General features: G+C 42.3%; 2 protein-coding genes across 4 annotated transcripts in view; both read right to left on the reverse strand.

Annotated features, from left to right (window-relative positions):
- ADAMTSL3 (ADAMTS like 3) overlaps positions 1-22,917 on the reverse strand; it is a 449,463-nt gene that overhangs the window by 405,595 nt on the left and 20,951 nt on the right. The gene's annotated exons all lie outside the window — the stretch shown is intronic.
- Positions 14,912-15,163, reverse strand: LOC134601208 (putative uncharacterized protein BRD3OS). The gene has a single exon (XM_063445667.1). The coding sequence runs from the start codon at positions 15,161-15,163 to the stop codon at positions 14,912-14,914; it is 252 nt and encodes an 83-aa protein (XP_063301737.1).

Consider the following 22,917-nt stretch of genomic DNA (forward strand, 5'->3'; position numbering starts at 1 on the left):
TTTTGGTATCGGAAGATTCCGAAAACTTTCGGAAACTGGATTAGGGCTTTTTCTATCCTAGCCAGCGTGATAGGTGAAAAGACTCCCAGCAAATGCTCTTCCCTATTTTGCTACCAGGACATGATATGGAATGCTTGTCAGGTATATGGCGGGTTAGGGTGGTGGCGGTATGATGAGCAGTTCCGCCAACGATTAGCGGTTCGGCCTTCCATGGGTTGGGATCAAATGGACATCGGCTTTTGGTTGGCTATCATGAACCATCCGGCCTCACATCAGGGGGGGTCTCTCGTCCTTTCTTGGAGGGGCCGGCGCGGGATCTTCATCGGCAGCGTCGGCCAGTCAGCGTAGAACGGGCTGTTGTTGGCACTATAATGATGGCCAATGTAAATTCGGATCGGGTTGTCGTTTCAAGCATGAATGTTCTGGGTGCGGCGGGTTCCACCCCGCTTCCAAATGCTTTAAACAGCCAAGGCAGGCGACAAAGGGGACTCCGTGGGCGCTAAGGGCGAAGACGCCAGTGGACTTCGACGCGATACGCCCATGGCTAAAGCGTTATAAGAATAAAAAGGCGGCTGCCTTGTTATTGGAAAGTTTTGGGCATGGGTTTTGGATTCCCCACCGGGCTCGGCAGGTCTCCGGGTTCTGCCGGAACCTGAGATCGGTTGCTGACCATCCAGGGGTGGTCAGGGATAAATTGGCAAAGGAAGTGGCATTGGGCCGCATGGCGGGCCCGTTTCGGGACCCGCCTCTCCCTGATCTTAGGGTCTCACCGTTAGGCGTCGTACCCAAGAGGGAACCGGGAAAGTTTCGGCTGATTCACCATCTATCACACCCTCAAGGGGGCTCGGTAAATGATGATATCGCGGCTGAATTGTGCCGAGTTTCCTACGCGTCGTTCGACGCGGCGGTGGGCATGGTCAGGGCCGCTGGCCCCGGGGCACTCATGGCAAAAACCGACATTGAGTCAGCTTTTCGCCTCCTACCGGTTCACCCGGAGTGCCATCATCTCCTGGGTTGTGCATTTGAAGGTCATTATTCCGTGGATATGTGCCTCCCGATGGGTTGTGCGACATCCTGTTTTTATTTTGAACGTTTCAGCTCCTTCATGGAATGGGTAGTGAGAGCGGAGTCCGGTTACGACTCCTTGCTTCACTACCTAGACGATTTTCTGTGTGTGGGCCCTGCACATTCCCTGATATGCGCACAGATTTTGCAAGCAGTGGCGGATGTGGCCTGTGGGTTTGGCGTTCCGCTGGCACCTGAAAAAACGATTGGCCCTTCCACGTGCTTGTGCTTTCTCGGAATCGAGATTGACTCTGTTATCGGTGAATGTCGGCTTCCTTTGGACAAATTGTCTTATCTACGGGGGGCGGTGCGGGAGGCGAGCTCCTTACGGAAGATTACGTTGCAACGACTTCAATCCCTGTTGGGCAAGTTGAACTTTGCCTGTCGGATCATGCCCATGGGCAGAGTGTTCAACCGGCGCCTGGCGGCAGCCACGGCTGGGATATTGAGCTTGACCAAGGCTTGACCAAGGCGCTCAGGGAGGATTTGGCAGTGTGGGTGGTTTTTCTGGATGGGTACAATGGCAGGTCCTACTGGCAGCAGCCAGAGGTAACGAACGCGGTGCTGCATCTGTTCACGGATGCCTCGGGTTTTGGGGCTATCCTGGGGAAGCAATGGTGTGCGGAACCTTGGCCCAAATCATGGTTCGACTCAGGCCTGACCAGGAACATGGCGTTCTTGGAGCTCTTCCCCATCGTGGTGGCTATCCATCTTTGGGGGCCGGAACTCAAGAACAGGCGGGTCGTGTTCCACTGTGACAACCTGGGCGTTGTTCAGGCCATTAATAGGTTAACGGCCTCCTCTCCTCCGGTGGTCAGGCTCCTGCGGCGATTAGTTTTACGATGCTTGTCTCTAAATGTGACATGCCGCGCTGTGCACATTCCTGGTTTAGAGAATACCACGGCTGACGCTCTCTCGTTTTCAATGGCAGGTGTTTCGGTCAGCCGCACCGGGAGCAGATATGGAAGGCCTCCCCTGTCCCAGAGAGCTATGGTCCCTTGGCCTGAGCGAATAAGGGAATGGATACGGGCTTCGGTGTCAGAGGCGACATGGGTCCGGTATGGTAAGGCATTGGGGGACTGGGTCGCTCTAGAACAGGACCAGGGTGGGTATGCCTCAACTGCTGAAAGGGTCCAAGGTATGTTACGCTTGCTCTGGTTCTGGGAGGCTAGCGGGTGTTCCCCGGCTACGGTGTCGGGGAAGTTATCGGATCTTAGCTTCTGGTTCAACCTGACTCAGGTGCCGGATGTTACCAAGGACTGCATGGTTCGGCTTGCGATGCACGGCTGGCGTCCAAGGTCTGTTTTTCCGATCTGGAAGCGCATTTGTTCCTGGTGGCTTTCACTTTCGCCTTCTTTGGGGCTCTCCGGATTGGTGAACTCGTGAGCCCTAGCAAACGGATTCCAGGGGGCTTGTTGTTCAACGATGTGTCTGTAGTGAATTATACGGTTCCTTCCTATCTCGCTTCCAATTTCTCCGGGTCTTTTGGCTGGCACTTGAACAACTGGGTATTCCGAGTGCGGACTTTGGGGGTCACTCTTTCTGGATTGGGGCTGCGATGGAAGCCTCTTGTCTAGGTTTCTCTGATCAGGCCATTCAAAGGATTGGTAGATGAGGTTTCGATCCTATGTACGGCCTACACATCTGATCAGTATCCCCTTGTGTTTTCTCCACGGAGCCCGGACGACGGATCTGGCTGATCAGTCATTCTTATATCTACTGGGCCCACCTGCGGGCAGGGGTACGCCCGGGTGGGACACGGTTTGGAATACCTCGGGAGCTGGCGGAGGTCCGGTGGTTCGGGTTCCGGGGCATGAGATGGGGTCAGCTGTTGCCGGAGGTTGTGCAGTTGTCTACTTTGTTAGGGGCCCTGGATGTGTTAGTGGTGCATCTGGGGGGAAACGATTTGGGGGCGCTGCCTGCATGGGGCCTGGGTGAACTGATCAGGTGGTATTTGGCGCGTTTGCGAGTGCTTTTCCCGCAACTTTGCCTAGTATGGTCGGGTATAGTGTCCAGGAACTATTGGAGGTGCGCACGCGATCAAGGGGCTATTGAGCGCTGCAGGGTTAAAATTAATAAGCGGGTGTCCAAATTTGTGCTTGGTGTCGGGGGTTTGACAGTGCGACACCGTATCTTCAAACGTGAGGCAGCGATCTATTTTCGCCCAGACGGGGTCCATCTAACCGATGAAGGATTGGACTTTTTTAACTTAGCGCTGCAGGATACGTTGGAGCAGGCCATGGCGTTGGTTGGGGGTCGCGCCCGCTGATTTAGGCGTAAATGCAGCAGGTGCTAGTGGCGGGTATGGTCCTTGCCGAACCAATTGGGAAAAGGAGTACAGTGGAAGAAGGAATGCTGGGTCGGGTCCCTCCCCTAACCTCGGAAAATGTTTGGGTATTTGGGCGTGCCCTCCGTGCCAGGAAAGGTGGCCGGGGGTTGGCATGTGGAATTGGAAGGCCAAGGTGAAGGCCAGGTATCTTGGACGAGGGGGAGGGCAGATGCCCCGGTGGGGGGTGTACCCTAGAGGGATTATGGTACGGTTGGCAAGGACGAGTTTGAGTTAAACCAGGATCATATCTAAAAAATTATTTATGGTTGGTTCATATAAATATGCTTGTTAATTTATAAATAAAAGCTGTGGCCTGTTTATACCACATATACGTTTCTTAGTTTTGATTGGGGGGAAGGGAATGGGTTGGGGGATATAATGGGTCGCACCACACAATAACCACTACCTACACACATGTAATTATGGTTGGCTCCAATGCACTAAACAACTGCCCTAATATCACATTTGGTTCCAATGCACTAAACAACTGCCCCAATATCACATTTGGCTCCAATGCACTAAACAACTGCCCTAATATCACATTTGGCTCCAATGCACAAAACAACTTCCCTATTGTCACACTTTGATGGTTTAAACTGTGCAGGTGAAATCATCATTAACTGTATTGTTTATAAGATATACTCACCATGTGCTCCTTAACGACAATGAAGATTCAAAGTAAGCAGAATGACTGCATGCGCAGTCAGCCACTCTGAAATGATACCATCAGAATCTCCTTTTCCTAGCAGGCACATGTTCTATAAGAGTTTTAAGAGGCCTATATGTCACCTGGAGGTAGAACATCTGCACATGCAGTGGTTCAGGATCTTCAATGTGTAGCCATTACTCCTATGAGGACAGTGTGACAAAAGTCAAAATGTGCAAAGGAATGTATATTTGAATGACTTTGCTTCAATCAATTTGCCAGTTATTTGACTTTGATTAACAGACTGATGCCAGACGGGGGTGGTGGGGAAAAACCCAATGCTGAATTTGAACTAATTTGATTATCATTTCCTAATGTTTCTATCTTAAAAACTTTTCTGATCTTTAAAAAAAGTTGAAGCACTTAATTCCCAGTTGCTTTAGCTCCACTTCTCTCTAAGGTCATCCACAATGATATTCCTCTAATACCTTGATGTGAACTGTTGACCAAGCTTCCAAATATTTTTAGTGAGTACGGTATAGCACTTATCTATATAGAATTGAATAAATGGTGCAAGGATTCTGGCTCCACCATGCCAGCAATGCATCCAATAAAGAAAATGATGTCCAACATTCATTGTAATTTGAATAGATATTCCTATTGAAGGGTTGCAAAGAGACTCGTACTGCCCTGTCTGTTTATATAAGTAACAGATGCATTGTTGTCAGAACAAATTTGAATAGGATGATCTTGAGAAACAAAATACCTTGAGAGTCAGAAAGGCAGGGTTCAATTCTTTGCAATTTGAAGAATTTGTTTTTTCTCTTTCTTTGTCCATCTTCCCTGATTGCAGTCTGGTGATAGATTGCTCCCTTGCCTTTTCTCAAGGTTTGAGAAATTATTGCAATCCAGTTACAGTAGTGAAAGGGAAGTCACTTTTTGAGACAGCCCAAGGTTCTCCAACACTGAATCTGGGAAATCATCTCTGGATAAAAAAAATATATATATATATATATATATATATATATATATATATAGAGGTCATAATATTCTGTGCTTCACCTAGTTCTCTGCAGGGATAGCTTCAGTCACAAACCCAGAAAATACACATTGCACTTTGAACAAAATCTTTGAACCAAATATCTAAAGGTTGACAATTTTATATTAATTTGTTTATTTAAATGAAGAAAAACACCATCGCATATTGAATCATTTCTAGAAATGTTATTTTCCTTGATGGAACAAGATTGGACTTTTGTATTAGAGAAGAAAGAAATTTAATGGTGATGTTAAGGTGTCCTAAAATTATTTGTCTGAGGATGTCTTTACTAGCCAGTTGTTGAGACAAGGAATTATTGTGATGCCTTTATGTCTCAGGAAAGAATCTATAACCACAACGATATTTCAGAAAATCCTATGAGTTTTAGTTATCCCAAGGAGTAGAGCCTTAAACTGAAAAATGCAACAAAGCACCTCTTTGCTGAATGGCAAAACAAAGGAACTGTCTGGAAACTGGATCAATTAGAATGTGCAGGTAAGCATCCTGAATGTCCAGCACTACCACCATTTCTAGAGATAACTCCAGGCGCTGATTTTATAGTCTCCATTCAGAACGGCTTTTCCATGAATCGAATGATAATCTTTAGGTTTAAAATTGGACTGAAGGTTCTGTTGTTTTTGTCCAGAAGATAAATGGACTCAAAGTTCCTCGAAGTCTTCTTCTCACTGAGATAATTATGTTAGAAGCCTTGCCCACAGTTCTGGACTGAGCTGAATCCACCATTGTAGGAGCATAAGGAACCAATATGGTAAAATACATTTTACTATGGTATTGCCTTTGTTTTCTCGTCTTGTTCTGAGGCAGACACATCTTCTCTTCAGCCACTTTAATAATGCATTAGTTTATTTAAAATCCACACAGTCTTCCTATTTCAAATAGATGAGGAGAGAGACCACATCTTCATACCATGATCCGGACCTTTGGCGGAGGTAGACTGAAACTACGAATGGAAGGTAGTAATGTCCTCTTTTTTATGGACTCTGCTTACTTAGCAAAGGTGCCACAATTGTACTTTTATATCTGTCAGGTAATGGAGCATTACATGAGATGAGGAGATGTAGCAGGCTTGTTTAGCCTTAGTAGTTTCTTTGGGGTGTTTATACATTTGTAACAGATAATAGAATATACTTGACTCTTCCTCCAATACAAATAAATAAAAAGGAGATGGTTTTCTAAAATAGAAGTAAATAGCTATATGTCAAGTATTCTTCGTCTCCATGTGACAAAAACGGAGATAATTACCTTCCGTAGATAGAGGGGAGTGCCGCTCGACAGTCTTCTGCTATCATGCCTGGCTTTTGCGGCATGTTGGTGGACGCCAGCCGCTGCGGATCCACACGCAGTTATATAGCCCCACATCCATCCACGGTGAAGATGACGTCGACATGCGGGTGATGAACACGCATATTTTGGGGTCAAGGGCTAGGTACAGCCAATCGGATCTGCAAACGGGTTATTTAAATGCTCATATTCCCTAAACTCATTGCCTTTTCGTGGTTTCCCCTAGTTGGTTATCCGAGAGTGTGTTCCTGATTGTGTTTTTCTGGTTTTTGACTTTAGCTCCGTTTTGATTTCCCTGATTTCTGGTACCCTTGACTTTTCCTTATCGCTGTGTATCGTTCTGTGTCCCTGACCTTGGATAGTTTTCTGACTATTCTTGGGTATGTTAAGTCCGGCCATTCTAAGGTCCGGTAAGATGTTACCCTTAGTTCTAGGGTGTTATACTATTCTGCGTGCTGGATCAATATAATCCTGGCAGTATATGGACATACAAAGAAAAGAAAAGGAAAATCCAAAGAGTGGAGGAGTAAACTTCCCACCCTTATGGTGGATAGACCTATCAAGGAAACCCCGTCCTAGATGTAATGCTTAAAACTTAACCTTTAATACTGGTATAATTAAAATAATAATGTAAATACACATAAATAGAAAAAATAATATAAACCAAAAAAAAAAATGGAAAATAGGTGTGCTACCACTAAAATAAAGTGGAAATGGACAGTGAAACTACTAGCAAAATGTGCAAAAACACTGTCCAATAGAACCACAATTGAGAGAGATCAAACAAATAGTCAGTCCTAGTCACTAGCTGGGTAGGGGAAAAGGGAAATCAGTTCGAGTGACCTCAAAATCCCTGAGGATAAATCCTAGGTTAACAATCTAGAGGTAACAGAGTGTCTGGTGCATAGGTTGATAAAGTGGCATTAATCACCAAATACAGTTCCATACTAAAGTGGTATACCAAATAAATCCCCCAGTTAAGATAAAAAGATAAATTGGAGGAGATCGCCCACATAGAGTGGAAACTGTATAATACCAGCTGCAGTTAAACCTATACCCAGACTGGTTACAAATTGACTGGTGCAGAGGTAACAAAGTTACATTAATGACCAGATGCAGTTCTATACCAAAATGGTATAGCAGGCAGATCCCCCATTAGAATGAATTGAGGAGACCTCCCACATAGAGTGACAACTGAATAAAGCCAGCTGCCGCCAAAGCCTTTTCCCAGATTGCTGATAAAATATCTATAAACCTTATAGAAGAATCCCCAGTATCAGACTGATCCCTACTGCAAAGCCCCCAGAGTCCCAGACCAATAAAAAAGACTAGACTGACTAGAGATCTCTACGAGTGGAGCTACACCTAGCTAGACCCTAACGCGCGTTTCAGCGCTAGAATGCGCCTTCGTCAGAGGTAAGTTTCACGTCTAACCCCTAGCCGGCTCTTTTATGTGTGACGAGCCGGCTGAGATGAATGGGAGGAGCGGACCAATTCGCGCCGAAACCGGCGTTGTCTCTAGTCCCGCCTCCCTGGATGAGTCACTAAAGTGATTGACAGGGTATGTAAATTGGTCCCACGTGGTACGGAATTTAAATGCTCGGATGAATCCGAGCTAAATGTCCATCAAAGGAAAAGTCCCTGACTTCCACTAAGTTTATGAGAAAAGACAATAAACAGATGGACAGAAGTCCATACCTAATTTTATCTCAAATAGCTTAGTAGACTGAAGCCCATTTATAAATCCATTCTTGAACTGTCAAGATTATAAGAATAATTAAAGAGGACCAAAAAGAACAGATATAAACTAGTCATTTATAGAACTTAAAGTGACAGCATCATCATATGCTTAAATACAGCCTAGTCATTTATAGAACTTGAGGTGACAGCAAATATAGCCTAGTCATTTAAAGAACTTAAAGTGACAGCATCATCAAATTGATTCCAAAAAAGGAAAAAAGGGGGTTAGAACTAAGAACGTCCATTTGATCAAAAGAAATAGTGATAAATAAGGTATTTACAAAAAATAAAGAACTATGAAACAACAAATTAAGAGAAAGTGCATTACTTATGATGTGAGATAATTCTCTCCGTGTAACTCATTTATCAATGAAGGGAGTAAATGTGAAGCCTTCATTTAATCCATTGGGGGCCAGTGTATTAAAATTATAAATCCAAAAGGATTCTCTTCTGAGGAGGGTGCGATCCAAATCACCTCCTCTGCGACCCAGTTGTACTTTTTCGACCCCTGCAAACCTTATGCCTCTCGTGTCCCCCTGGTGGTAGTTTCGCATGTGTCGAGCCACCGGGGTATCCCTGAGGTTTTTGACTGAGTGTATGTGTTCCATAATTCGCCTCTTAAAAGGCCGAATAGTTTTCCCCACATACCTAAGCCCACAGGTACAGGTTAGCAAATAAATGATGCCTTTTGTATTACAGTTGAAAAAATGTGTGACCTGACGTACTGAATTGTCAATCAGATTAGGGAGGACTTTCGAATCTTTCATTATATACTGGCAGGCCACACACCTGCCACATTGGTAGGTGCCCTGTACTGACAGCCAGTTTTTTGTGGCACTTTTAGAAGACAAGTGGCTGGAAACGAGAACCTCTTTTAGATTTTTGCCTCTTCTTGCAGTTAGAGAGACAAAGGGAGTCACTGCTCCCTTAAGTTGTGGATCCTGAGAGATCAGTGGCCAGAACCTGCCTAATATTCGTTTGGACTGATCCCAACCGGCGTCAAACGTTGCTATGCAGCGTATAGGTTCATGTTTGGTGGGTATCACTTTGTCTTTAAGGAGGTCCTGTCTGTCGCTCAAGAGGGCCCTCTGATACGCCCTCTTGAGGCAGCGATTGGGATATCCCCTCTCTTTGAACCTTATTTTAAGGAGTTTTGCCTGGTTAATGTACTCTTCTGTGGTAGAGCAATTTCTCCTCAAACGGAGGTATTGTCCCATTGGAATCCCTTTTTTGAGGGGAATAGGGTGATAACTGTCCCATTTCAACATAGTGTTTGCTGAAGTGGGCTTCCTAAATAGGGTAGTCTCAATCTCCAAATCTTTAGAGATATTGAAAGTACAGTCTAGGAAGTTGAGTGTAGAACCCCCAATCTCAAACGTGAACCTTAAATTAAGATCATTGGTATTCAAAATATTCACAAAAGACCTGAAGGAGTCCCCCGTGCCCCCGTTTTTTTTTTGGTTTATATTATTTTTTTTTTTTGGTTTATATTATTTTTTCTATTTATGTGTATTTACATTATTATTTTAATTATACTAGTATTAAAGGTTAAGTTTTAAGCATTACATCTAGGACGGGGTTTCCTTGATAGGTCTATCCACCATAAGGGTGGGGAGTTTACTCCTCCACTCTTTGGATTTTCCTTTTCTTTTCTTTGTTTCTCCATACGTATGTAAGGGTTACCCCCTTTGTAGGATTCCCCCGACACACTATAAGCGGGTTGCCCCTTGGGCCACCAGCTTTTTCTCTCAGTATATGGACATACCTTAAAGGGTCAAGATACCAAGAAGGTTTAAATAGATTCATAAAATTATTTTCCCCCCAATTACTATTTTATTGTAGTAATAAAGATGTTACAGGACATGAAGAACATCAGCAAAACATACTACATTTATAACATACAAGTCATCAACTGCAAAATGGGATCGGCATATAAAGCATAGATTCCAATCACATGTGATCAGTAGCTACAGACATGAACAGCAACATTAAGTGAAACAGACTCAGACTAAGAAGACTATGTTTGAATAAGTGCTGTTTATATCATAATAGGCAGCCTAAGAGCTGTATAAACTAAACCATAAATTAGTGAGCCTCATCTGAGAGGCTATTGGATACAGTAACCAAATGCCATATGGGGTAAGAAATCTTACAGTTGGGCATTAGAAGTCTCAAAGTTGAGTCTATTCTTAGTGAATGTAAAAAAAACAAAAAACTAAACAAAACACTTGAAAAATGAAACAAACATAAATCAAATAACATGAACATAGAAGGCACAGAGTAGGACCTATAATGGAAGTCATTCCCCAAAGAGGCATACAGTCCCCCTATCCTTAGGTTACAGTAGCAGCAGATTTGCACATGCCAGCATCCTGTTTTGCCAAACAGTGAAACGGATGTATGTTGTCAATGTCCCAATGAGGTGTAGGATTCCATCAAAGGTATGGAAAGTCCAAAAGCCGGAGGTAAAGGCTGATGCCCCTGTGGCAATAGTGAGACTGAAGAAATCTGCCATTATCTTGTATGCCAAGTTGAAGTCCTAGCCTCCATCGATACTGTATAGCATTGTCCCAGAGCAACTTGGTGATAGGGCGTAGTGACTGCCTCCACTGTAATGTAAGGAAATTCACATTTTGATGCCAAGGTCCACCATATCCTTGCACACATGACATTTAAGTTTGCTGGGACAGCTTCTTAGCACTATTACCACAACAATAAGCTATAGACTTCATGACAAATACTACATTGGGCCGAGAACATGTGGTTTGGTCAGGTCAACTCCCTGAAAATGTGGACATATAGAGGTATGTTTGAGTTTTGGAGGCGGGCCATGGCAACTTCATGGGGAACTCCCTTTCTATGCTTCCCTGTCACTTATCATGTCTAAGGCGTATTGCCTCAACCAGAGTTCCACTGACTAAGCGGTTGGGAGGACTCCATCCAGCCAGGAGGGCTTCATGCGCCTGACTGGGACAGACCTGGAATACGCTATAGAACTGCTGAGCAGATTGGAACTGTAACATGATCTGCTAAAACCTTAATTGGAAGTAGCATGGACCCCATGCAATGGATTACGTTGCTATTTTAACAGACTGGATGTCTGGGGACAAGTTATGCATTGTTATAATCACTGAAGGTGTCCTGCTGAAAAAGAAGGGGGGGGGGGGGTTCTCTGGCTGGGTACCGAGCTTTGTTACAGATTTGTATCCATTATCAATGCTTTGCTAAGTTACTATGTAAGTTACTTTTGCAGTGGCTTCTCATTTGTCTAGAACGATCTGTTGGCATCCCTTCATTTGAAGTAAGAGTAGACTGGTCTGTTTCTCACCTGTGTTGTTTCTCTTTCTGTTTGATAGAACACTAACACCCATAGACTGCATTCCACTAGTGTTTAGGAAAGGCCAGCCCAGGTAGTGGCCATACTGGATGAGGCAGGCTTTATTTACTGAACAAAATTAATTTAAGTATGGCGTATAGTAAAATATTGTGTCACTATTACCCAAAAGGGGCACAGAACTTAAAACATGTCTGTCTTGGCTGACTGTGTTTGACGTCTGTTGTGAAAGCGTTGTTTCTATACCTTTTTCCTCTACATTCGTATTGACTCTACTTTGAGTGCAAGTAATTTTTCATGTGTGCAGAGTCAAATTGAAAGGGACCCTCCAAATGCATCGTGGAAAGAGGCCACAAGAGCAGTAAGTAAAAATTATATTGCTACATGGAATCTAACTTTGCAAGACTTATATACTAGGATGAATTGCTTGGGTAGCAATAGACGTGTTTGCCGTGCATGGTAAAAAAAAAAAAATATGTATGGTGGGGTCGGCCATACTCCTACCACTTGTAGCTGCCTGTGATGCAAAGTGTTTTTTTTCCTAATTTGTGAGGATGCTTGTATCTCACTTCAGGCTTACACAACTGTAATGCTGTCTTGTCAAAACAAAATAACTTGTTAAAAAAAAAAAAAAAAAGAAAAGAAAATGTAAGTTTGCAGGGACCTGATTTTTTAGTGAAATTAATTTTCAAACTTTCTCAGTCAAATACAGTTAAGAGAGCAAGGAAAAGCTGGGCATGAACTTTCTGGTCTTTGGCATGACATTTCCTAAATATCTAGAATATGTTAAAGAGAGATAACTAGGGTTTACACAGCTGCTATCCTTCAGGTTTTTGTTGAAGCCAGGAACGCACCATTCTTGTTTTTATGCAACCAAATTAGAAAGATTTATGTTCAGTGGAGCTGAGCCTTTTTCAGAAATATTTCCTCTGTGGCACCACTTCACAGTACAGGAAAGAGGCCGTCATGAAAATGAAGGCTAAAATGAGGCCAGAACGGCATATTTTGTTTTTTGAGATTTCAGAATTAATCTTTTATCAAAACTGTCAACATGAACACCTGAGGGCAAGTATGCTTTAAAGCCAATTAAAAAGAGAAGGCCTACAATTTGCTTTAGGCTTTCAGAGGTACCATTCAACAGTCTAGTCAATAAAATGCCATAATCATATTTTCAAATACTGGACCGCTGCCTTCTAGATGTTTGCAGTTGTTATGATGACTGGAAGTTGGGGTCAAACTTTTGACGGTATGAATATATATGGTTAACCTCTAGATCTCAGTTCATCAATGCCAAGCATGCCAGGTCCCATGAGAATTTAAAGCTGCAGAAGCCAGAACTGGATATTACTGGTCTTTGGTCTTTCATTGACTGAGAGTGACAGGTGACTATAGGAATATGAACCAAATTGACAACAATAATTCTTGTTCCGGGCTGACTAACGACACCCCAATGATGTAGCCAGAGATGGAGTTACATACCCAGCAGCAGAGGGTCTAACTACCTATGTTTGCGGCTTCTTTAGTCTTCCTTATCATATCTATTTAGAAAACACTCCAAACACAAACCACTTTAGCTTGTTATCCTCTTCACACAAAAAGCACTTCAGCGTTCTGCCGTGCATGCACAATAGCCTCCCAATGCTTTCTTATGGTTAAACATTGGATTGGCTGAGATCATCCAGACTGATTATCTCTGCCTCGGAAGCGGTGCCAGCCACAGTGAGACCAGCACGGTGTGGGGAACAAAAAGTGAGTAAAACCACCTTTCCCATAGGATCGGAGAGGGGCTGGTCACCTAAATATACATACTCATTGACAGACACACACGCACGGATTTGACACACACTCACAGGTACACACACACACATTATCTTGCACACTCACACATTATTATTATTTAATTTGGATCCAACTAGCCTCACTACCTTTGGTACAGCTAGAGTGGATCCTTTCCCTGGGGTCCAATGGAGCTGCTATGATCCTGTAATAATACAGCTCTTCTTGCTCTGCAAGAGCAAAAAGATTACAGCCCCCTCGCCGCCGCTGCCTCCATCCCAGCTAACTACACTAAGGTGGCCAGAACTGAACAGGCTAACATACACCCAGGTGCCAGGACACAATTTCTAGTTGTCAAACCCTGCTATTACAAATTAAACTTGCTACACTCACCTGACTGTCAATCAGACAACCAGCCCTATCCTGTACTTCCTGGTTGTTTAGCCCAAGAAACAGCAATTGCCCGGAGCACCTGCCTTGCAACGATTTCTCTATGAACTGCATTGGGAAGTCTGTGATTAGACAGCCACAGAAAGTCTGAGCGGGGCAAGAAGGGGAGGCTCCTGTGGTAGCTGTAGATACTACAGTTTATCTGCAGTTATTGTAAGGCAGTATGTCATATACCTCCCCCTTAGGACGAAATTGTTTTGCAGGGGATTTTTTTTTGTCTTTCTTTTTTTTGTTTTTAAAAAGTGTTCCTTTCATCTCTAGTAGCTGAAATTACAGACTTTCCCAAGCACTAGAGCAGGCTTCCCCAAACTCCGGCCCTCCAGATGTTGCTGAACTGCAACTCCCATGATTCTATGAATGAAATAGCTAGGCTGAGAATCATGGGAGTTGTAGTTCAGCAACATCTGGAGGGCCGAAGTTTGGGGAAGCCTGCAATAGAGGATGGGATTTGAATACAAATAACACCTCCAGCTGTGCCACTCACAGTCGTATTTTAAAAATAAATACATTGCCCACCCCCATTTCCCCTGGTTATGTTATATTAAAACTATAGGCACTTAAATCACTTGTTTGGGATTTTTTTGTGGAAAGGGTTTATATTTTCTCTTTACACAAAGTTCCATATGTATCCAACATCCTGTTTCCTTTAACTTTGCTCTTCCTCCTTGCTGCCCAATACTGTCTTCATCGCTCACTTCCTACAACTTTGATGACACAAGGGATGTGTGTCCCTTAGCAATGTGTGAATTAAAATGTCTAAACATCATCTAGAATGTAAAATGTGGAGCAGACAAAGGAAGACTACTTACCAGCTCTCCGAAGCTTTCGCTATAGAGCTCTGAGTGCGGTACAAAGTCCAATTACATATTAACAGTTTACAAACACTTTATCACATCATTTTATAAAAAAAAAAGTTTTATTTTTTTGATGGAGCAGATCTTTTTTATTTTATTTTTAAATGTTTAATGGTGAATAATTTCAGCAATTTATAAAATATAAATTTAGATCCTCAAACCTTTTCCCTTTAAGTTTGTCATGGTATATAGGCCAACTGCACAAAATGTATGGTGCACTCATAAAATGTCACAACCTTTTAAAATACTGTATAAAATCATATCCCAACTTGCAGCTCATAGGAGATTTACAGTAACATACATGCAATACAATTTGGCATACTACACTGCTGAAACAGCTATGTATGTATGTATACATTGAATAGAACACTAAAAATCACATTACTGTGCAAAACTTAGTCTGGCCGGTGTATCTTGAAATACGGATTGTGTTTTTGTCCCGGATTAATATGGACTGGTTCCCGTACTGCGAGTACCACATGCTCTGGCTGCCATTCAGATATGGACCAGGAGGGTCGCTCTCCAACTTCTGCTGTTGCCAGATGAGAAGCAAAGTGTCTCTGTACCTCAACCTGGCATATCCTTCAGACAAAGCCTTCTCAGCTAACGGGAGACCTCCACCGCTCATTGTGCTGTTGAAGGTAGACTGAGATAGCACTATATTAATTCAATGCCAGAAAGGCAAAAGGTTATTTTACAGGCCAATAATGAGTACTTCCAGCAGGCGACAAAGTACTAAGGAATATCTGTTTTAGGTCATCACAATCAGACTAACTTGTTTTAGACAGTGATCCTGTTAAACAAACGTTTCCATGAATCTCTTACAGTCCCACATCTTCAAAGCATCCTGAGGGGATGAAAAAGAACTGGATCATTTGACAGTTCTCCCTTGTTTGTGTGAAACAGCAAGTCATCGCACCTTCATCCTACCCCCAGGCCACTGACCGCTCCAGAGCTGCCAGGACTATCATCAGTCCTGCAGCTCGCCTCCCGCAGCCATGGCAACGCTTTCGTTATGACATAATTTTATACATGCATACACACACACACACACACACACACCACATACATTGTTAAAAGGTCTGGTTTAGTCACCCCAATGATATCTGTATGCATAGAAAGTTTTCATAAAACAAAATAAAATGGAGTATAAAACACAAAATATATTTAAAATAATATATATTTCTTAAACATTGGGCTTTTTTTTGAAAAGCATTTTTGTTCAGATTTTCCAAATAAATAACTCCAGTGCTCTATCATTAAAATTAAAGAACACTGGGGGCAGGGCCTGACAGCCGACCGAGCAAGTCACATGGTGTTTGAGCTCCTCTGGGAAATCCTCTAAATAGGGCCTAAGATTTAACTTTATAGCTCTTCTTTTGGCTGTAACCTTGCATCCAACCAGGGGCAGCACCTTACCGATCCTCTGGCACTCCTCTGCTTGTACTCGGCAAACACTGCCCGTGCTAGACTTGCCGAAGGCCTGTCATCACACTCTAGGATGGGGAGGCGAACCGATCCTCATCCTTGACCTACAGCTTACTAGCTTGAAGACGTGTTCTCTCCCCCTTTGGACTGGTGGGAGATATCCCGGTCCCCACAGACATCTTGGAGCAATCACAGTGCCGACACACAAAGCCTACCAGACACCGGGAGAGCTGAGGCCTAGCAGCCAAGATTCTACTAGGGCCTGAAGCCATGTGCGCCTCACAGCAGTCATCCACACCCGTGGAATCGTTCCTCCAGGCATTCAACCGCCCTTGTGCATGTTTCTGGGCAAAGCTATTATTTATTTATTACTGCTATTTATAAAGTGCCAACAGATTCCGCAGCGCTGCACAATTTGTGGAGAACGTACAATATACACAGACAAATACAAGAGGTAGAGAGAGCCCTGCCCGTAAGCTGATATCTAGCCATTGGAGCTCCTTTATACAAAGTGCTTAGCTAGATGGCCCGTGAGCTTACAATCGAAAGGATACCATGGGGATTTGAGACAAGCTATATGGAGGTGAGCCTACCAGTACTCCTGTGGACGCAGCTGCGGCTTCCCAGAGTCATCCCACAAATCAAAGCTACGTGTATCTTCAAACCTCACGTGTTCCCAAGATGGCGATGGGAAGGAGAAGGTGCAAGAAGCCAAAGCGGAGGTTAGCTGCACTCCATCCAATGCGCACTAGCCACTGCCTACCCTGAAGGCGAGGCACCTGGCTACCTCAGCCTCGGCGTTACCAGCCTGATCTAAAAGCCTCACTTGGATGCCGCCGGATGTCCAGAGCTGCGAGAACAAACTCTCCAGGTTCTTCTCAAGACATGGAAGAGGAGCTCGGTATCAAGCGGATTTATCTACCCTGGACCATACGTGGCATCGGCTGACAGAACTAGGCAGAGTCCTCAACGATTCCTGCTGATAGCATGGGAATAGTGGAGACTGTTTGTCTGATCTTATATGCTGCCATTACCCTGTGGTTTTCTATTATTGTTGATATTGTATGCAGACTTCACACATTTATATTACTCTATTTACTGATTGAGACTAACTGTGTTTCCACTATTGATTTACCAACATTACTATGTGTACCTTACTCATAAGATCTAAAAGCCTTACCCTAGACAACAGCCACAATCTCATTTAGTATCTGGATACTACTTAGCCTTCCTACGTTTTATTATAAAATTGTGCATTGTTGTCAATATGCCGTCTACCTGTTCCGCTATGTGTTTCTATCTACCTTGCAATTGTTATTGTGGCATTGCAAGCACGCATGTATTACCTTGCACACAAAAAAAAAAAAATTAAAGATCATAGATCGTGTATATTGCAGGTTGCATTCAGGAACGTAGAGATATAATTTGAGCCGTGTGAAAGGCACCCTACAATTCCTGGCATGTAAGACATAATATGAAACAGTCCACCTTAGATGGAGTTGTTACGGTTATGCTGACGGTGAAGCAGGAAAGCCCAGGAAGGTCAAATTCCACAAAATACAAAAAAAAAAAATTTTGGCCCATAAATTTGCAAGTAATTTGGAAAGCATAATATATAGGTGAAAGCAAATGCTCTTAAAACTCACACTCATAATTTCAGGCATGAGAGCTGTACTTTAATATAAACGGTTCCTTTGAACCTTTCAAATATGCTTTTCAAACCTGCAGCACTCTCACCCTTATTAGTTTACTACTCAAATCATCCTCAAGCAGAGGCCACATGAGCTTATTAAAAGGGATACTATAGTGCCAGGAATACAAACTGCATTCCTGGCACTATAGCTCGCTTTGCCTCCCCCCTCCCTCGCGCCTCCCCCCACCCTCATCCTCCCCTAAAGGGTTTAAAAAAAAAAAAAAACTACTTTATTTACTTACCTGATTCCAGCGCTGATGTCTTTTGGCGCTGGGTCACGGCTTCACCTCCTCTGATGTTCCTCGACGAGCGCCCACATTAAGCCTCTTCATAGGAAAGCACTGAATCAATGCTTTGCTATGTGGAAATAGTTGACGCTGGAGGCCCTCATGAAGGGTGTGAAGATGTCCAGCGTCAGTCACCGGACCAAAAGTCCCTTAACAGCCAGGAAGCACCTCTAGTGGCTGTCTGGTCAATAAGCTGAAGTGGTCTGGGTGCCTATAGTGTCCCTTTAAGAGTTAAATAAAAGTATATATATATACACACACACATATATATTTTTTATTTATTTATTTATTAGGAGGAACGGATCTCTAAGTATGCTTTAAACTTATATCCTCACATCCGTAATGGTTTTATAATGAGCAGTGATTTTCTCCATTTCTTTAAGTAGTTACCTTGTGTCCCAGTACAGTTTCTTTGATATCAAAAGACTGCAGGAAACTAGCCAATATATCGTACATAAAGAAAACAGCAGCCTTTCCGGTGCGAAATCAGAGAAACGGAAACTATAGTACTACTTAATACCACATCAGCTCTGCATCTTCCGTACGGCTTTCACAGAACAGAAGTTGCTAATAAAAAACACCACTATATAATACATATGTGAGAAATTTGTTTGGTTCCTTCACAAAATACTAGAACTCTTAAAACAGGCCGACATATAATTGTTCTAGCAAAGGTTACAGAAAGCTCTGCGTGGATTTGGAAAGCTACATTTATTTTTTATAGGGCTGGATTATTCAAGCGGCTGATAAGACTTTATATTCCCATGCACAGAAGAAAAAAAAAGAAACAAAAAAAATCTAATGATGTGCTAGCAAGACACCGAGGACTGTATAATGGAAACTTCTCAGTCTGTTATACATATGAGTTCCGAAACAGATAGATTACGTTAACAGATGGTATTAAAATTGACAGCATGTCTAAATTTAATTATTTGGCTGCCCCATGGGATGAAAAAGGATTAAAAGTGGCAGGAGATGGGAAAGTTGAGTGCATAAAAATTCCATAAATAAATATTACTTATCAAAAAAAAGAAGATTTTGGTACACATCAAAGAGGAAGAGAGAGGAGTCATTCCTTTTTATTATGCTCACCCATAATAAAGAGACGGGCAATGCTTACTAAAAAAAAGCCTCTTGCAACACAAATTTGCAAGAACATTAGAGATATTAGCATTAGTCTTTTCAAAGGTGATATTTTCTGTTTTTGTCAATCCTTTTTTTTTTTTTTTTTTTTTTTTATTGTGCATGTGAATAACAAAACAATTGTGCATTGCCATAACAGCAATCCTATACAATCCAGGAATTAACATAATATAACATGAGTATGACATAGGAACAAATTGGTACAATTTTAGGAGAAATAATTGGTAGAATAGAAACAGGGTAGGTACACTTGTCTAGTACAGCACGTTTGTGCTAGTCTGGCATCACATACCAAGTGATAACGAGAATGTTTAAAGGGACACTATAGTCACCAAAACAACTTTAGCTTAATGAAGTTCTTTTGGTGTGTAGATCATGCCCCTGCAGTATCACTGCTCAATTATCTGCCATTTAGGAGTTAAATCACTTTTGTTTCTGTTTATGCAGCCCTTGCCACACCTACCCTGGCTGTGACTCACACAGTCTGCATGAAAAAAATGGTTTCATTTTCACTCAGATGTAACTTTCCTTAAAAGTTTAGGGAGGTGTGACTAGGGCTGCGTAAACAAAGTGATTTAAAGGGACACTATAGTCACCTGAACAACTTTAGCTTAATGAAGCAGTTTTGGTGTATAGAACATACCCTTGCAGCCTCACTGCTCAATCCTCTGCCATTTAGGAGTTAAATCCCTTTGTTTATGAACCCTAGTCACACCTCCCTGCATGTGACTTGCACAGCCTTCCATAAACACTTCCTGTAAAGAGAGCCCTATTTAGGCGTTCTTTATTGCAAGTTCTGTTTAATTAAGATGTTTTTATCCCCTGCTATGTTAATAGCTTGCTAGACCCTGCAAGAGCCTCCTGTATGTAAAGAAAGTTCAATTTAGAGACTGAGATACAATTACATCTGTTTCAAAATGAAACCAGTTTTTTTTTTTTCATGTAGGCTCTGTCAATCATAGCTAGGGGAGGTGTGGGCTAGGGCTGCATAAACAGAAACAAAGTGATTTAACTCCTAAATGTCAGTGAATTGAGCAGTGAAATTGCAGGGGAATGATCTGTACACTAAAACTGCTTTATTTGGCTAAAGTAATTTAGGTGACTATAGTGTTCCTTTAACAACTAAATGGCAGAGAATTCAGCAGTAAGACTGCAGGGACACGATCTATACACCAAAACTGCCTTATTAAGCTAAAGATGTTTTGGTGTTTTGATGTTTTTCCTGCACCGCTGCACGGTAAGAGCAAAGTACGTGCTAAGTGTCTACCAGTCTCAGGTCACCTGACACCACTTGGATGCCAGGATAAACAAATATTCCCCACGTCGATCACAGAATCACCACTTTCCCTCTCCAAACTCTATAGTGGTAGCCAATGTACAGACAAGTTGGGACCATTCAATAGGTGATATTTTCCTAAACACCTTCCAATTCCACTAACTTAAAATATAAACAATTTTCTATGACTTTAAATGTTGGCTTCACCACAGTACAGTACAAAGGAAATCAAAGACATAACTACGCACGCAACCTTCTTTTTGAGTTCAATCATTGAATTAAAGATTTGCAAGGAAACGGTTTGATGTCCTTATAAAAAAGTATCATGGGATATACAATTAGTAGACCAGATGCTGGTCATTTGATTTGGTTGCTTTTGAATGACAGAATGGAACATAAATATTACATAAATCACATTAAAAACAGAAATCTCTTCTGGAAGAAAACGATCTATTTGAGTACTTTTGGTGCTATCAGTGTGTGCTCCTGTCCAGGTAAGAAGTACATTCATAAATGCCAAAATACAGCAATCTGAGACATGCAACCATATGAAAATTGAAGCTTAAATCCATATTTATTCCACAAATTAGTGGCTTTCTCTATAGTGAAATGTAAATGTATTAATGTCAGAAAATATAAATATTTATTAGGAGTAATGTTGGGCTGGTGCTGGCTCTTTTTGAGCATGAGTCTGCAATAAGTAATAAAAGTAGTATATTCCAAGTTATATTTACACTTTATATCCTATATTGCAAAAGCGTCTGGAACTTTGCATTCCAATGACGCAACTAATAGAATGAGGATTCTGGAGAACTAAGCTTGGCTTCCTACCGCACTAATGACAATAAGCAACCAGTTCTCAGTAATTCTATCTTGCTAGCACTGCTTCTCCTGAGTTATGATCAGCAGCAAAAGAAATAAGATAAAATAAATATGATAGTATAGAATATTCATTTTAGAAGTTCGTTGGTTTCCATGGTGATCACTCGACTTGAATGCTGCCACACAATTGCCGGTTGTAAATACCTGTAACTGTAAATAACTGCTAGCATACCGTGACTCCCCTAGGTCTAGGATCTCATGTAGCTGGTGTGTCTGAATGTATAAATAAGCTTTACAACAATAAACCTCTCATTACAATGTGTCTTCAACTACAATAAATGTGTTTGGAAATCAGTCTGTGTAAATAAGATACAGTTACATTTTAGTTCCATAAATTATAAGTAAGTTGCCTACAATTTCCCCAAACAGGCACGCCGTTGTCCACAACCCCACTCACACCTCTAATCTTAAAGTGTCCCTCTTTGTTCTTTTCAAATGTTAGGAGGTATGTGCTTGTGATTAGATGTGCCCGTACCCACAAACATAAAGTGTTTAGAACATGGCTGTTTTGGCTTTGCACTCCAGACAATAGATTTAAAATATAAAAATGACAAGAGGCTGTTGCGCAGACTGTCAGCTGTAAATTCAGGGTATTCACATCGGTTTCTGAAATTTTTTGGGGAAACCAAAAGTAACTGCGAAATGGTCAATTCTAGTGTCACCCTCTAAAGTCGAGCATCAACGTTTTTGTTGTTGATGAGAAAAGCAGAATGTACACCACTGTAATAGCACATTAACCTTTTACTGGCTGGTGGTGAGGTCTGGCTGCGAGTGTACAGAGGGTCAAAACGCAATGGGACACAAATATGATTTCTGAAATATCACAAATTGTGGGCAGTGTTGTATGATACAAACACACCTACCAAGGAAGGTGATACGTTGGTGAAATTGGTACTACCTAATTTGTTTAAAGGAAAATTAATGTGAACAATAACTATAAATAGATATTAAATTTAAGATATAGTAGTTTCTTTATTGGTTTACACTCAGCCCTTCTTGTTTAAAAATAAAAAAAAATTAAAATACCGTATATACTAGAGTATAAGCCGAGTTTTTCAGCACATTTTTTGTGCTGAAAAACCCCAACTCGTCTTATACTCGAGTCAATGTCTGTATTATGGCAATTTATATTGCCATAATACAGACTGGGGACTGTCAGGAAGCTGTTACTTACCTCTCCTGCAGCTCCTGTCAGCTCCCTCTGCCTCCGCGCCGGTCTGGTCAGCACATCTGTCAGCTCCCAGTGTAAGTCTTGCGAGAGCTGCGGGGTCATAGTGCGGCCGCGAGACTTACACTGGGAGCTGACAGAGGAGCTGACCGGACCGGCGCGGAGGAGGAGGGAGCTGACAGGAGCTGCTGGAGAGGTAAGCCCTTCCTGCCAGCCCCCCTCCACTGAACTGCCAATGCCACTGGACCACCAGGGAGTGAGAGCCCCCCTCCCTGCCATGTATCAAGCAGGGAGGGGGGACGAAAAAAAAAAATATATAAATCATAATAATAATAATAATAATAATAAAAAAATAATAATTAAAAAAATAATAATAAAAATGTCCACCCCCCACCAAGGCTCTGCAACACACACACACACACACACACACACACTGCACTAATACACACTGCATTCATTATATACACACACTGTAAATAAATATTAAATTAATATAATTTTTTTA

The sequence above is a fragment of the Pelobates fuscus genome, chromosome 3 (genome assembly GCF_036172605.1).
Source record: "Pelobates fuscus isolate aPelFus1 chromosome 3, aPelFus1.pri, whole genome shotgun sequence".
In the NCBI taxonomy this organism is placed as follows: domain Eukaryota; kingdom Metazoa; phylum Chordata; class Amphibia; order Anura; family Pelobatidae; genus Pelobates; species Pelobates fuscus.

Bases quoted from the DNA above. Each gene is read 5' to 3' on its own strand.
- LOC134601208 (XM_063445667.1), bottom strand. From the start codon at position 15,163: ATGAGCGGTGGAGGTCTCCCGTTAGCTGAGAAGGCTTTGTCTGAAGGA.